General features: G+C 44.3%; 1 protein-coding gene across 1 annotated transcript in view; it reads left to right on the top strand.

Moving 5' to 3' along the window:
* Window positions 1–16,051, top strand: part of AGBL1 (AGBL carboxypeptidase 1) — a 296,895-nt gene that overhangs the window by 13,711 nt on the left and 267,133 nt on the right. The window contains exons 2-5 of the mRNA XM_064517224.1: window positions 6,865–6,928; window positions 8,318–8,464; window positions 9,097–9,228; window positions 11,700–11,793. Coding sequence (XP_064373294.1) covers window positions 6,865–6,928; window positions 8,318–8,464; window positions 9,097–9,228; window positions 11,700–11,793 — 437 coding nt within the window. The remainder of the gene's footprint in view (window positions 1–6,864; window positions 6,929–8,317; window positions 8,465–9,096; window positions 9,229–11,699; window positions 11,794–16,051) is intronic.

Genomic DNA, 16,051 nt, shown 5'->3' on the forward strand with positions numbered 1-16,051 from the left:
CTGATGCACAGAATCTGGCTTGATACTGAGCTTCAGCAAGAATGAAAATATCTGTTGCATAGCTAAATAAGATGTTCACCCTGCCTACCAGGGGACTACAGAAGCAAGTGAGAGGGACTTGCTTCTAAGGCTCGAGTATAGGAACAAGAACTTGTTGGACACGTGCCTTGTTCTGGGAGGTCCCTTGGCTGCCCTGTGTACAGTTTGAGGGCTATGCGATCCCACACAGCTGTGAATGCCTTTCTTGAAGGATTAAAGAGGTCACTTAGGACACTACTCAAGCAGCAAGGTTCTCTTCTCTGAGTCTTTAAATAGACCCTTTCATTTCCATGCCTCCTTTGCGTTTCCTGGCTTGCTCAGGCCTATCTGACTCTTGAGCAGAGGAACTCTAGATGAAGCCAAAGAAATGTACTTATTATTTACAACAGAGGATAGCAAAATTTGAGGCAATGTATAAGACATTCAAATGTTTTTTTAGGAGTAGGGGGAACAGGACTGTAACTTCTCTGGATTCTTTTAAAGCTGGGTGACGGCCACATTGTAACCAAGTGCTGCAGTAATAACAAAATTTATGCTGTAATCACCTGAATTGGAATACTCCCTTATTCTGATGTTGCCTAGTGAAATTTCAGAGATCCTTGAACCTTTTTTTCCCCCTTAGGAACAATCATTTTTTTCTAACCCTCCATACATCCAATACTGTTGATAATAACCTCCCAACAAGAAGAAATCACGGTTAGCTGGCTGAATTTTGAGGCTGGGGATGGGAGCACACAGACAAGAAACTCTCCAGGGTATTTTGCTCTTTTATTTAAGTGTGAAGTTTTAGCTCCACTTAAATCAGAAAAAGCAATTCACTCTGTCAAGGCGCAGAATGTAAGGCACAGAACCTGGTTTCACAATTACTGTAAGACCAGAGAGTCTGCTGTGGGAAGAAGATACCCAGCTGCCAAACCCGTAATGCCAGTGGCGGGCAGCTGCACACAGCAGTAGTGTCTGGTGTGCACCTCTGCTTCACTGGTGGCAGAACATGAGGAGGGATTTCTCTGTTTTAAGACAGAAAACTACTACAGTTATTAGCAGCCCAAGAGGTCTCAGGAAAGAGTGAGGACTAATTCTGCTAGGCCCCTAACCTGGTCTTAATTTTAGCAGGTATAATTTTGCATGAGATTTTCTCTTCAACAGACTCTGAGTGCAAATAGTGAGGCATCTTATTTGCAGATGCAAGTCTTATTACACAGGCAGCTAGGCTTCCGACTGCTGCTGTTTGTGTCAGCAAATTTGTTAGGGGTAAGCAAAGAAAGGATGTATTTTGTAGATGTGAAATCCTGCTTTTCTATTTAAAAAATGACTTTTTAAAAACAAACAAACAAACAAAAATCCCTGCAACTGGACATCCTATTCCCCAGTCTTTCTAAAAAAATAAAAAAAGCCTGGAAGTTTGTTAGTACAGTGCAGCAATAGCTTTTCTTTAAAAACAGACCTGTTTTTTTCTAAGTAGTCATGCAGCTTTGTGAGATTATATCCAACAATTAATTTAGTAGTATTGATAGAAATCAAGTTATCCAGTGTCTTGCAGGAGTGACTTCTTTAATTTTGCATTTACTAATTCTGTGAGTGGAATAACAGCTTTGTATTTCTTTCCCCAAATAAAATATTTATTGGCAAATATCATGCTGCATATATCAGTGCTGTTTGATTTCTTCCTGGGCAGTCTCCTTTTTTTCAGCAATAATGCTTAGACTCTCAGTAAACACTTTCAGTAGTTTGCGTGTCTCATTTGGAGAAATACTTGCTGTTGGGCAAAAGACATGAAGGCCCCAGGGCTACACAAAGGACATAGTTTAAGGGAAGTCTTCATTTTAAGCCAGTTCTAACAGGGGAACTGACTGATAGCTGCTGTCCTTCAGGTGGGACAGGAAAATCCTCATCTCTAGCAGCTCTTCAAAGTTTACAGTAACTATCCCAGGAGACTTCCCAGACAGAATGGGAGATTTTATAATCTTAAGTAAATAACAGCTTCTCTTGGCATGTTTCCAGGAGCAGAAGAACAATAGGACAGGTCATAGGAGCGCCTTCTCTCCTTAATAGTGGGTCACGAAAATAACTTGAGCTGCCAGTCAGAACAATTTTGGGATCAAGCTGTTGTCCTCCAAATCCAATGGCACTAACTAATCACTTGCTGCTTTTAATGTATCAATGACATAGGTACTGAGATATTTTTTTATTCCTGGCTTTCTCCATCTTCCTGTGGTTTATCTATGAGGAGCTTCAGTCAAGCTAACCAAAGCCCTGGTGTTTCAGGGATTAATTCCCAGAAAGAGCTCAGAGAAGAACTATCAGCTGGGAGCTGATTAAATGCATCTGTACTCAGGTCTGTGATACTCACAGTTGGGTGAGAACGACATCAGGCTTTGCTGAATCAAAGCTAAGAGGAGGGGTTCCAGCCAAAAATTACAGCCATGGTTGATACTTTAAATGATGTTTTCTGTTAGCTTAGACCTTGTCCTGCTGCAAGCAGTGAAAGGCAGTAACAGACTGCTGGTAATAGGTAACAGTTTGGCTCCAACTCTAAATCCTTTTAGTGAAATCCTGCAGGGGGTTGGTGATTTTGCAATCCAACCTAACCTCAGCCTCTGGGAACTTTTCTCAGCTCTCATTCCACCCTTATACCATGAATGCATCTTCATTAGTCTGCGTGCATATGGATGTTAGATGTAACATTCATAAGTGCTGGGAGGAATGGAAAATATTTAGCAAGAAGAATTTTATTTCTCTCCTCTCTTTACTTATGATTTGTTCTTGAGCATTCAAACATATCTTCCAATAAAAATATAATGTGTTTATTTTAACCATAGCTGAGTAAGTAATTTGCATTAAAGAAATTACTCTATTCATCTTTTTTAGATCCGGCACAAGTTGTGATTTTCTTCTCATTTGTACTTACTGTTCAAAAAGATTTACTGAACATTTTTTGTGAATGAATTCTTTGTTGGTAATTCAACCACAAACAGTTTGGTATAAGTATTAATTAATTAAACAATTAATTCTAATAGAAAGTCAATGCCCAGATTCCTTTGATGATTTTTTCAGCCAATTAGTCAAAACTTGAGCTGTCTCTACTGAACAGACAAGTTGCTTTCTCATCAGGCAATTGCAGCTTTAGGGACGTTTTTTCTGCATTGTCTTGCTATTATAAATTGGAGCTATGCTCCTCTGCAATTTTCTGTACTATTCATTGATTGAAATCCTGGTGCCACTGAAGTTAGTGGGAAATTTGTTATCATTTGTAATAGGACTAGGGTTTTATCCAGTGCTTCAGCAAACACACAAGTCATCCAATTCCCTCACCACTGCACTGGAGGAAGGGGAACCTAAGGGGCATCAACATGCTCAGAGTTTTAGTGTTGAGATAGTGAGAATAAATATTCACATAAAATATTTGGCAATATTACCCAACTCTAATTTGCACATTTTAAAGCTTGATCTTTCATGTCCCCTCAAGTTCTTTGTTCGTTTGAGTCCCTGGATAAAGTGCATGGAAACTCAGAGGATATCTTATGTCATCACTATTTGTGTTAATGGCTTAGGAAACCCACAATCCAATTAGTTAAAATAAACAACCCAGTGTAACAGGAGCATAAATCAATGAAGACTTCATTACTGAAACCTTAATGTGTAATCCATCCACCTACAGACGAAAGAGATACTGAGAGGCAGCAAGACAAAACCAGAGGACAGTCTGATTTAGTCAAGCCTGATATTTAAAAAGGTGCTGAGAACAGTAACTCTTCCTGGAGTCACTAAATTGGTGAATACTCATCACCCCTGACAGCCTGCCCTGACTATTAAGTCCCTATGCTAAAAAATGCCAAGGAACTCCTAGTAAGAGGGCTCTGATCACTCTTCATTTCCTCTGAAGTTAGTGGGAGAGTTGAGAGAGACAGCTCAGGACTGCAGACTGGTGAATGAAGAAAGGAATTAGCGAGATGAATGTATGATTGAAACTAGGTATGCCACCTAAAAGGAATGGTCTTCAGGACAGCTTTGACCCTTCTACAGACTTTCATCTGTTTGGTCCTGTGTGTCCCCCTCCTTTAAGATAAGAATAGCCATACTTGGTGGGTCTGGGGTTCCTGGATTTCATTAAAGCCACATATTCTGTTTGTCTTTGTTTAAAAGAATCAGAAATCCCAACATACTGAGCTTTTCAATTTCAACATGGCTCATTAAAAGGTTGAATTTTTATAAGGATTTACTCTTCAGAAAGAAGGTAATGCTCACAGACCCTCCTCTCCAAGTCCTCCATTTCAGAATCAATCTTCTTTCTCTTTGCTCTAATCTCTCATCCTAGCCTGACTCCTTTCTCTTCCTACCCCTCATCCTGACCACTTCTTGTTCTTTCGTCTCATTCCCACCATGATACTCTCATTCTTGTTGCACTCTTATGCCAGCATGAAATGTGCACTAAGCAGTTCACATTTAGTAGCACTGATAATCAACCAAAACCAGTATGATGGGAATTCTAGTTTCCAGCGATTTGGGGTTCTGTTTGTTAATAATTATGGTATAAAAATCTAAGAATATGTAAAGTTAAGGATACAGAAGTTAGGAAACATCAGCACTAACGTAGACATTGCATGCAAAAGAAGGCACATACAACTATCCAACACAGAACAAGATTTGGTTGAAGTGAGCTCCTAACCATCCTACAGCAATTCTGTGACAGAGGTAGAAAACGGATTTTCCCAGCTGACGATTACCTGCTGAAACTGTGAAGACTGGCCTGTCTCCTGCTGTATTCCCATGTCTCACTCAATGCACAGTTTCCCCCACTACAACAAAGGTGGATATGATATGCAGCAGCATAATTAGCTACACAGCCCCCCAAACCATTTCAGCCTGTGCAATGACATTAGCAGGGATCCACGGGAAGCAAGTTGACCATCTGCATTAATTATAATCATTATTACAAATCTGAATTAGGGAGATTTTCTTAATATTCTTTCTGCAGTTTTTTTTTTGCTAGATGGTACTTCTCAAATCCTTGTTTTAAATGCTCAGTTGTATAATGTTAAAAATGTCAGAGAATGGTTGAGTCTTTCTGGCTGGTAAAATGATCCCATATATCTAGAATATGTACTAGCAGGTTAAGTTTTTGAAGCACTTCAATGCTCAGGAATATAGGAGTCATATATGTGTAAAGTATTATCCCATTGTAATAATTTAATGGAAGATAAAGTGATTCCATCATAGCTTATGGGAAGCCTCTGAGGTTCTTCAGGATCAAGGCCACACAAATGAAAGTTTTTTATTATACAGGAATTTGTATTGTGTTGTATTGTATTTGTATGGAAATTAAGAGATCCAGAACTTAACCTAAATCTCTAATACAGCAGCACAGATCAGAGATTAATTCTTCAATCTCAGCAGCAAAATCTGTTTGGGTGGAGGAAGATTCAAGTAGAAGCCTACTGTACCAAAAATAGACAGTGCATATCATGTGTTTTCTTCTCCTTAAGTACAGTTGTTTATCTCATTTCCTCTAGTGCAAAATTTAAAATTTACTTTATTTAAAGCAGAATGTGTGATTTCAAGGTGTGGTACTTACTCTGTCTTGATTCAAGGTAAGTTTAGGACATCTTTCTGTTCCCCAAATTCTAGGCTTCCTTGTGGTTGTAGCTGTGAAGCTGCAAAGGCAAGGGAATTTTATTATAAATGAGATTAACAATACTTATTCTTCTTCAACTGCCAGTAATAAGGGATGTTCTCAATGAAGACCATTCCACATTTAACATTTTGGTGTGTAACAGAATTTCCTCACCTCTGAGCTAGCCAGAATAAACCCAGAAAGAGAGATACAGTTTAGAATAAAACGGACATATAAACTTTGGTACATTTTTGTCATAGAATAAAACGGGGAGCTATGGATGCCATGGAGCAGAGAGGAGGAGAAGGGCGGGAGGAGCCGAGGGTGATAGCAGGCAGGCAAGGGCCCCATGGCAAGGGCACAGTCCCACAGTACCTGAGTGAGGTGAGCAGAGCAGGTCCAGCGATGGTACCAGGTTCAGCCAAAAGCCCAGATCAGCAGACAAGTCCATAGCCATGGGGCAGGTCTGGGGTCAAGCCAGGAAGTCAAGGCAGTGGTCAAGGTATGGATCAACAGGGTACACGGCCAGGACTGAGCATGAGAGCCTCAGCTTAGAGACAGCTCCAAGCACAGGAGGGAGCCAGGCCCTTTGAGGCTCCCTCCAGCTGGTCTTCTAATAGCTTTTATCACAGAGCGGGTCTTGAGTGCAGGCAGCTAAAGCCCCGCAAGGGGAGAAGTGTGCTCCAGGCCATGGCGAAATAACCCCAAAACTCCCATAGTCTCATCTCTTCATGTTTTACTTTGATTTGTTCTTAAAGCAATTGCTAATTCGCCTCTGGATCCCAGTGAGCTGAAATGTGCTGAATGTTTGGAGAGAAGCCCAAATAATTCAGAAGAAAGGAATACATTGGAGTTAAATCTGTAGAAGCCATGCTACCAGAAGAATAGGAAAATATGCAGAGTAATGTCAGAGCCAGGCTAGCTGAAATAGAGACATTTATTCACAGAACTGCAGAAATACTACTGTGTGTTAAATACAGTGTGCTATAACCAGTGTGTCCATCAGCAGCTTTTAAGATGCATTATTAATACAGTGCCACACATTCACTGGCCAGATGGCACAAAAAGTATTCAGTATCCAAACAGGGATCTCAATGTCTTTACGCTGCTGCGGCATCTGTAGCTCGCTGCTGCCCTGTGTGGCATGAAGTCTCTTGCAGAAAAGATCCTTCATTTTTCTGAATTTATCCTTCAATTCTGTGTTTCCACTTCAGAGCTCCCGTGACAAGGACGTCATCCGGAACATTCTTGACGTTCTCACTGACCTGCTCTCTCTGGGTAAGGAAGCAAGGCTCTGGAGCAAGGCCTGCGGGCCCGCTGCAGGCACGGGATGCTAGCGCAGGGCAGGGTCATCATAGCCGCATACACTCAGCCAAGTATTTGCAAGGTGGACAACACATGAAATGTATGTATAGCTCTCCAGTCCTTACTGTTGTGTTTGGAAGACTGGGCATTTTATTTCGTTAAAGGAAAAAAAAAAGACAAAACGTCTCCATTTTTTTTGGATAAAAGATACCCATGAGTTTCAAGCTATTTCATAATTCCTGGCAGTCAACCACTGGAAACATTCAAAAAGGCCACTGGAAAGAGAGAGTTGTGAGAGAGGGACAGGAACCTGACTTCCCCAGTCACCGTGACTCTCTCGGATGGAGGGAGACTTCAGCACCTCCCCAAAAGGCACCTCCACCTCATGGTAGCAGGGAAGGCATGCTGCTGCATGTGTCTGAGCCACGTGAAAAAATACACGACTTGGCAAAAGAACTCAAAGAGAATTAAGTTTCTTTTCCCTCCTGCTCCACCTCAAAAATGTCATTTGTTAAACAATTTTCAAGCAGACCAAGTTGCTAAGCTGCAGGGGCCTGCATACGCAAGTGCAAGCGGCCTCCTGCATCCCCTACTGCTCCGAGCCCCATCAGAGATGTCCTCTGTCCAGCTGAGCCTCTGGTTTGAAGTTGTGCAGCATCGTTCTGCAATTAGATGGAAGGATTCACGACATGGATGAGTGAAGGTACCGTCTCCCCTCTGTGAACTCCAGGGGTTCAATGCGCCGCTTCCATGAAATATGGAGACCTGAGCAATTCACAGCTGGCCCGAGCAGCCTGTGGATCATTATTTGTTGACACAGTAGGACTGACAGGATTAGCATGCGGTTTCTTTGGAGACCTAGATTTGTTTGAAAGCTGCCTCCAAAGCTTCCCTAGGATTCCTCTTCATTTGGCAGAAGCCTGTTGGAACTTTATTCCTTTGCTTATTTAATTTTCAATATCTAAGAAAAGATCACTGAGCTTTTGGCTCCTTTGAAATCTGTTGGTGTCTCTGCTTATTCTTCTCTGCCGCGTTTCAATGCGCAGTGAAAAACTCCTGCAGGACCTGGGTTCATAAAGAAACAACAGCCAGAGCAAGAGGCAGCAGAGCACACGGTTTTGTTGCCCAGCCTGGACCGTGTCCCCGATCCAGGGACACTTGGGAGCCACGGTAAATGCTGCAGATGCCCTTAGGTTTGTGGTGGCCTGGTGGAGAAATCGTGAGGGGCAGGCTGCGGCGGGCGGCGGCCGTGTGTCACACGAAGCACCGCTCGGTCCGGGCACCGGGGAGGGTTTGCTAGAGCGATGCCGCAGGGCAGGGAAGAGCTGAACGGTGCCTCTCCTCTCGCCCCCTTCTCCCCAGGGACCGACCGGAGAATCCACTACTTGATCAGCAAAGGGGGCAGCGAGGCCCTGCTGCAGGCCCTGGCCACCGCCGCCCGCGCCGAGCCGCCCGACGACACCGCCCTGCTCGCCCTGCTTCGGCTGCTGGCCAGGGTGGGCCGCAGAGGTACCGCCCCGCGGCACCTCCCCGCGGAGGGCGGGGGTCGGCAGTAACGAGCTGCCCCGGCCATAAATAATCAGCTCGGGGGAGGTGCTGGGGCTGGGAAATCTTCTCGGGGTGCTCTGGGGAGGGAGCTGCCACTGCGGCCATGTCAGTGCCCCGCTCGGCCGAGGCCGCCCGCGTGAGGGAGCGGGGCCGCGGGCAGGATGGCGACCGCGTGAGGGGGAGCGGCCGGGGCCGCGTGGCGGAGCGAGGCCGCGTGAGGGCGCGGCCGAGCCGCGGCCGGGCCCGGGTGAAGGCCCGGCCGGGCCGCGGGCGGCGCCATTGTGAGCCGCGGCAGCGCCCCTCGGCGTTGTGAGGCCGCGACAGCAAACGGGCAGGTACCGGGCAGCCGCCGGGGTGCCGAGATCCTTTTATTATATATATATATGTGTATATATATATGTATATGTATGAAAAATATATTTTATATATTTTTTATATATATATAGTGTGTATATATATAGTGTGTGTGTATATATATATATATACATACATATATATATATATAAAAGACTTGGTACAAATATGTTTATGAGCCTGCTGCAGAGACCTGTTTTTTTCTAATAGTTTGATTCCTGTTTGCTTTTTCTTGGCAGATAAGAAGTTTGGGCTGAAAGTGCAGAGATCGGAGGCGACGGATGTAATACTGAGCTTGGCAAGAAAAAGCCTCGGCCACCACTTGAAGCTCACCCACTGCCTCTGGGTGCTGCGGGTTTGTGCGTCCAGTGGTGAGTGTCTGGATTTTCCTCCTTTCCCCAAGGTGGCAACTACCAGAGCTCTTTTATTATATTATTAAATTTTAGTGCAAGGAAACAGCATTCCTGCTTAATGGTTAGTGCTTTATGCACTATTAATATACAGAACTGGGCACAAAAGCCCTAGACTGGCCCTAGAAATTGCAGCTCCTGAAGGGACCTGTCATTGGAGGGCTGCACAATCTATCCCATCTGTAGACTGTGAAAATACAAATACTATAGTGAAAAGTATCTATGGTAATGATCTCTTATTCCAGAATATATACAGTCAGCTCCTTTGCTCTGAGGTGTAAGTATCTTAGGTCTGCATGTGGTTCCTATTACCATAATAGCCAAGTGTCTCACAATTGATGGTATTGATTCTTACAGCAGCCCCATGAGGGAGGGAAATACAGGTGGAGAAGCAGAGGCACAGAAAAATCATCGACTCATTCAGGACCCCTCAGAAAGTACCTATTGGAGCTGGGAACTTAATGCCTGGTCTTCTGTGTAGTATCCCCCCACCTGCTATGCCCTCTCCCTGTTTTTCCTAATTGGTTATGCCTCTCCTATGAAATGACTCAAGCAGTGGGATTTCCAGTATTCTCTCAGGGGATCATTGCACATTCATGCAGTCTTTCCCCATCATAGGGCACTGAGTTTGTCAGCACAAATTTCCTTTTGCTCACTCTATTCCCTCTCTGTCCCTGCTTCCCTCACCCAGCAGATAGCTCTTGACAGCCATCCTGTCTGCAGCCTGCTATATGCATCCTAAGATTTAGCATTCCTGGCTCTCAGCCCTGCAGGTCCCTTCTATTTGTATAGGAGCTAGTTTCAGACTGTGGGCCTTCTCAGGCAAGCAGCCAAGCCTCAACACTCAACCCCTCTTCCTGTGATAAGCAGCATTTGAAAGGCTGAGTGTGACTAAAAAGGCAGCTGAGCCCAGAAGCTGCAACCTGCGTTTATTCAGGTTTCACAGCTGTGTAACAAACCTGTGCTACCTCCCACCCCAAATGACCATCTACACCTTTCCCTGGCTCTCCTTCACTGCAGCTGCATACCATTTCAACTGCAGATTTTGCAGTGGCTTTAGGATGCCACACTGCAGCCCCACTTCCCTTCAGTTAATGTCAGACCCCTGACCCTGCCTCAGAACCTACCTGCTGTTCCTTTGTTGTAGCAGCTCTGTTGTTCTCCTTGTACCTCAAACCTGGCTGTGCTTTCCCCCTTCCCAGGGCAATTCTGACTTGAGCTCTGTGGCCCACCTGTGAAGAGGCAGGGAAGGCTAGGATGGTTTGTATAGATGTGGTACAGAACCAGGAGAATATGCTCCTTACCTGAAAAATGAGTTTTATGGAGTGGAACTAGAGAGGATCTAGAAACATGTAAAGCTCTGAAAGCACTTAGATGTAAAAGCAGAAAAGATTTGTCTTTGTCATAATCTCAGTGCACCTGTTCTTTGCCCTGTATTGCTCCCTTCACAATCTCTGCCACCAGTTCTGTGTGGCAGCCCACATCCCGCTCTGGGGCAGGATGAGTTCAAGCAGCCATGTACACTGCTCTGTTTCTAATGAATTACCATCTAGTGTGAAAGTAGCTGGCAAGCCTTCCAAAGCTTTCCATCACAGGACAACTTGGCGGAGACACAGTAGGCACTGCAGGAGATGATGGGCCCTCTGGCAGCTCTCTGATGCCCGGTGGGAGATACCTAGAAAACAGCCAAAACCCAGCAGTAGGCAGACCGTCAGGTTTCCCTCTGGCTGCTGTTGATTACTGATCCTTTCACCCCATTCAGTTGCATTTAATATTTTAGGGCTGTATTCTCCCCCCTCTTTCCACAGAGGTCTTGTCCCATAGTGGGGAGGCCTGGCTAAACAGCTAGTTTCTGCACTGGGCACTTTCAGAACTGGTTGCAAAATTTATCTGTAGACGTTCTCAGTGTATTAGCAAGTGAAGGATTAAAGATAAAATTGGCCTAGCTGGAATTCAGCTGTGTTCAGAAACATGCTTCCCCAAAACCACTTCCATAGCACTGCACAATAGCACAGAAAGAAATTTCAGCTCTCTATGCCTCTGTGAAATAAGCCATCCTCATGGAACTGCCTCTGGCAAATGCAGGACAAATTTGAGCTCTGTCATTTTGCTAGTAGATGACCCTACTTAACTATCATTTGTCTTCCATAGAGTTTAATGTCCATGGGAAAAGTGGCTTTTGGGAATTTGGGGAAGGAGGGCAGGATACTAGAATATCTGTTTTGAGCCTGACCTTGGCTTAGGGTTGTCCACGGACAGCTCTGTGCTTCAGTGTCTACATTTGTAAAATGATCCGTGAAGTCTCGTTGGGAGCCCAGAGAAAGCTGCCTTTAGCCCCAGGGACAGCTACTCCCTTCCCTGCTTCACCTCTAAATGGTGCATTCCAGACTGCCTGCTTCAGATCTGACTGCTTTTCTCTTTCATTGGCTTAGTTACTGCAGGAACTGCGCTTGGCATCAATGGAGCCATGGAGCTGCTTTTCAAAGTTATCACTCCCTACAGCAAGAGACACGTCAGGACAGTCAGGTAGGCAGTAGCCCCCAAAGGAACTCATCTTTTCAGGTCAGCAAGGAACAAAGTTTTGGCAAAGAAATCAGAAATGGATGCACAATTTTCACTAATTTTAGATCTGCAGGGTTTTTTAACAGGCAGAAGTAGTTCCCTAAAATACATGCTGATGCTGTGATTCATCAAGTGATTCATTGTGGTGGCCATTTGGACTGTACCCTATAGAGATGAGTTTGACTGCAAGGTATTGTCCTTCATATTCCAGTCAGGATGGGATTTTAAGAAGTGTTTCCCAGGAACAGACTTAACTGGTCCTGCCTATCCCTTAGCAAGAACCTCCTGCTTACCGCTGGTCCCAGGAGGAGGTGCAATGGAATTGTGGCAGAGTTCTGTGTCCTCTTTTGTAGAGAGTTGTGACTAGGTATGACACTTCAGAAGTATTACAGTTCTTGCTAATATTAATCTGGGTCTGTTTTTTAGCCCATTCCAAATACTTCAAGTAGCTTTTTTCTGAAGAGAACAAGTATATTTTATCTCTCCAGCTTAAAGCTGAATGTTAGCCTTCAAGTTGTCCTTTCTGGCCCTAGCCCCACTTGCCTTTCAAGGCAAGCTTTATAGCATGGAAAACAAGAGGAAGGACTCGCAGGAGGACAAAACACATATGCAACTTGCTTAAAACAAACAGTGGCAAGAACTTACTGCTATGACCTGTGACCATACGACTGCACTGGATTAAGTGACATAGAACCTGCCAGTTCCCCTCCTTAGGCATGTACTTCCTTGTGGTGCACATAGTGCATACATGTTCATGCATGTCTCAGCAAGGATATCACAACTCTCAGTCAGGTTCTGCTTCTGCCTGGACTGGACGTGAGTGCAGTTCATGGTCTGTGGAGATTGAGGGAGTGATTATAGGCTGGGCATGGTGTGTATGTGAGAGGCAGATGGACAGACATGGCACAAAAGTCTTATTTTGTGCTAAGCTATGATTGAGGTGTTGACCGCAGACCCTGGATAAGCGCACTGGTAAATTATGTCCTCTTATTACTGTCAAAGACAAATAACCAGTTCTCCCAATGTGGCCAGTTACACAATACATTGTATGAGAAGGAATTTGAATAACTTCCCGCTAGCCACAAGTGATGAACTTTTACCTCAACACATACTACTGTCACTTGCTAAACACAGAATTCTTCCAGAGCTTCTGCCTACGTGTCTGAGGTTACAGAAAAATTTGAGCAGTTTGTCTTGCTAATAAGATACTGAGTGGGCCCAGCAGATGCACAACTTCCTGCAGCTGCCTTTTTAGTGGAAGCCAACTCATTTTTGCCTGCATTTTTGGCTTTCTAGTATAGTACTAAGTACATGCAGCAACTTCGCAGCTTCAGTTCTGTGGTCCATCCAAAAATGTGAGATCAGGATGTTTCCTGCAGATGGTTTAGGTAGTACCCAACTCCAAGAATATTATCCCTATATTTCTGGGATATCCGAGTGCCCTCCAAGATTCCCCTCAGGCCTCATATTAATCTTTAAGACTTGTGGAGCCTGGAGAGCTACTTTATATGAAGTAGGGGTACCCAAGATGAGTTAGTTCCAGAGCCCTGGCCTTGACTTATTGGGTAACTGAAAGTGATTGATGGCTCTATGCCTATGCTTAACTAAGCAAGAAAATTCTGCTCACTTCCCTGGGCACACTCCTATTGAAGTGTTTGGCTGTGATTAGAATAGTATTAGTTCTACTTGTGAGATTCTCTCATAGGTCAGGATCTGGGTGTAACGAACGGGTCTGGGGCCTGTATCAGGTCTCCCTTAAGAAATGAGACTGGCTGCATGAAGGCTTTTTTTAATGAGACTTTTGTGCATAACTTCTCTTTCCATTCCCTGCTTCCTCTATGGGAAGCTGAGAGCTTTGTATCTGTCGCACATTTCTAACCCAGCTTTCTGCTGAGATTCATTTGGAGGTACAGCTGGTGCTGCTGAGGGTTGTCGTGATGCAGCTTGTAAAGCTGTCTGGAATACTCACTTAGCAGGAGGGAAATAAATGTCCTTCAGAGAAACACACCGATTTCAGTGATTCTAGATTGTCAGCTTGCAATATTTGCTTTTTGTTTCCTTTTATCCTATGTACTGGAATTGTTTTGAACTCTTCTGTGGATATTGGGGGGGGGAGGGGGCAGAGAATACAAACTCAAAATTTCCATCAGTAAAACTCCAGTTTTGCTAAAAAGCTTGGATTTAATTTCCACTGGAAAAAGTCTCTTAAGCATTAATTGGTGTCTACTTGAGCTTTTTCATTGCTAGTTCCTAATTCCATTTTTTAAATTTTTCTTAATTTTTGGGATCTTGTAGTGCAGTTGCAGGCCAGCAAATGCATGGAGGTGCATCATGGGGGATCAAATCCTTCCTGTGAGCTAGCTCAAAGAAAAAGGTGATTTGTCTCCCACCGACGCCTGGTTTAACCAGCAAGAACCATAGATCAGCTGAAGCCTGGTAGCCTCTCAGCTGACTTGGATAGGGTTCAAAGCTACTTGTTTTATTTAATGATGAGGAGCAACTGAGAAAGCCAGTGGCTCAGTGCAGATGGTCTGTTTTATGCTAGAAGCAGCACTGTGGACTTTAGCACAAACCTGTTTTGGTTTAAAAAGCACTAGCAGTTTATTTAAAGGCACTAGTTTCTTATTATTCAGTGGGGACTGTGTTTGCATGCAGTTCATCTAGAAGCACTGCTCTCACTGCTGCACATGGGGAAAATGTCCTCAAGAGATGTCACTGACAGGAATTTAGGTCCTGAGACTAGAAGTCTAGCCTGGAGGGTGGATTCCAGATCTTCTTTCTCCTCATTAACAATTGTCTGGGATAGCCATGGTCTGAAAATCCTAGGCATCTTTACAGTTGATCAGAAAATGGAGGTGGGGATGTGTGAAAATGTCCTTCTATTTTTTGATCAGCTCTAGTTAAAAATTTGTAGGGTGACTAGAGAAGGGAGCTGTTGTATGAGTTTTCTGAGGTGGGGAAGAAAGTAAAGGGGGCATATGCTTTGCCTAGTCCAGTATGTGCTCCAGTCTTCTGACAGAGAGGCTGCACAGCCCTTCCCAAAGTCACTGTGGCCACACAGAGGTCTGGAGTGGGTTATTCTGGTGTAATTAGTTGACCACAAAAGCATATGCTACTTCTTGGCTACAAAGATGGAACCTGAAGAGAATGCTAGTCTGTAACCTGCCTATGGAGGAAATATATCTTGTAGTGTCCTCCCAGCAAACCCCTGGTCATCCCTTTGTATTTGCCCTTGATATCTTCTCTCCACTTTATAACTATGTGCCACCAGGATTTGCCTTGCTGCTGAGAAGGAACAGCCAGCAACTGTGGGGGCTGAGATTACCCTTGTTCTTTCATCGGTTGCCAGGAATGCAGCATTGAAAATGCACCACTTCTCTTATGGATACACCCGCATTCTCCTGTCCTAGGCCCCAGCAGGACCAAGGTCACCTTAAGAATCTGCTCTGCCCTGGAGCGTGCACTATCAGAGCTATTTATTTAGCCAGCTAAGGTGTGGAAACAAGATACATAGTTCTATTTATTTTTTCCCCAGTGGCAAAGCTCTGGGTTATTTAGAAACAGTCTTCCATGCTCTGATTGATCTTTATCTGGGTGCATGCCAAGTAGCTCTGATTCCCCTGAGATCTGTGGTGCATGAACTTTATTGGTCCTCATTAGGCATTTGAGGTCTTCAGGTCATTGGTGCCATAGCTGCATGAATCTCTCCAGGAATACCCACAGCTGAAGAAAATGCCTTCTGAAAAAAGGTGAAACTTACTGGGGCTTAGAGAATTCTGAGTTAAGCACTGTGAAATCCAAGTGAGATGGAGACTTTCTGTAGACTGTCCTGCCTGTTTCACTGAGAAAATTCTTTTGTACATTTTATAGGGAAGGTTTTAAATAAAGCCAGCTGATGTTCTGTTTTTCTCAGTTCTGTTCATGTGAATAGCAGGGATATTTGATGCAAGTGTATGTGGGGGCATTCAGATCTTCCCTCTAATGCTGTATCCCTGATGCCTCACACAGTTGAGTGAACCCTGCTCTTTCACATTCCATCTTACTTATTCCCTGTATGCTCCATGTCTCCTATCCTCTTGAGCTTTCCAGTGTCTCTTTCACCACTCTTGCTCATCTTTTCTGCTTGTTCTGAGAAACATTTGGATGTGTCGTGGGTAGATGCATCAAGTTTGGCAGTGACAGATGTGTGCTCTCTGGCCAAGCAGGAGCTGAGTCTCTTCTG

The sequence above is a fragment of the Dromaius novaehollandiae genome, chromosome 10 (assembly GCF_036370855.1).
Source record: "Dromaius novaehollandiae isolate bDroNov1 chromosome 10, bDroNov1.hap1, whole genome shotgun sequence".
In the NCBI taxonomy this organism is placed as follows: Eukaryota; Metazoa; Chordata; class Aves; order Casuariiformes; family Dromaiidae; genus Dromaius; species Dromaius novaehollandiae.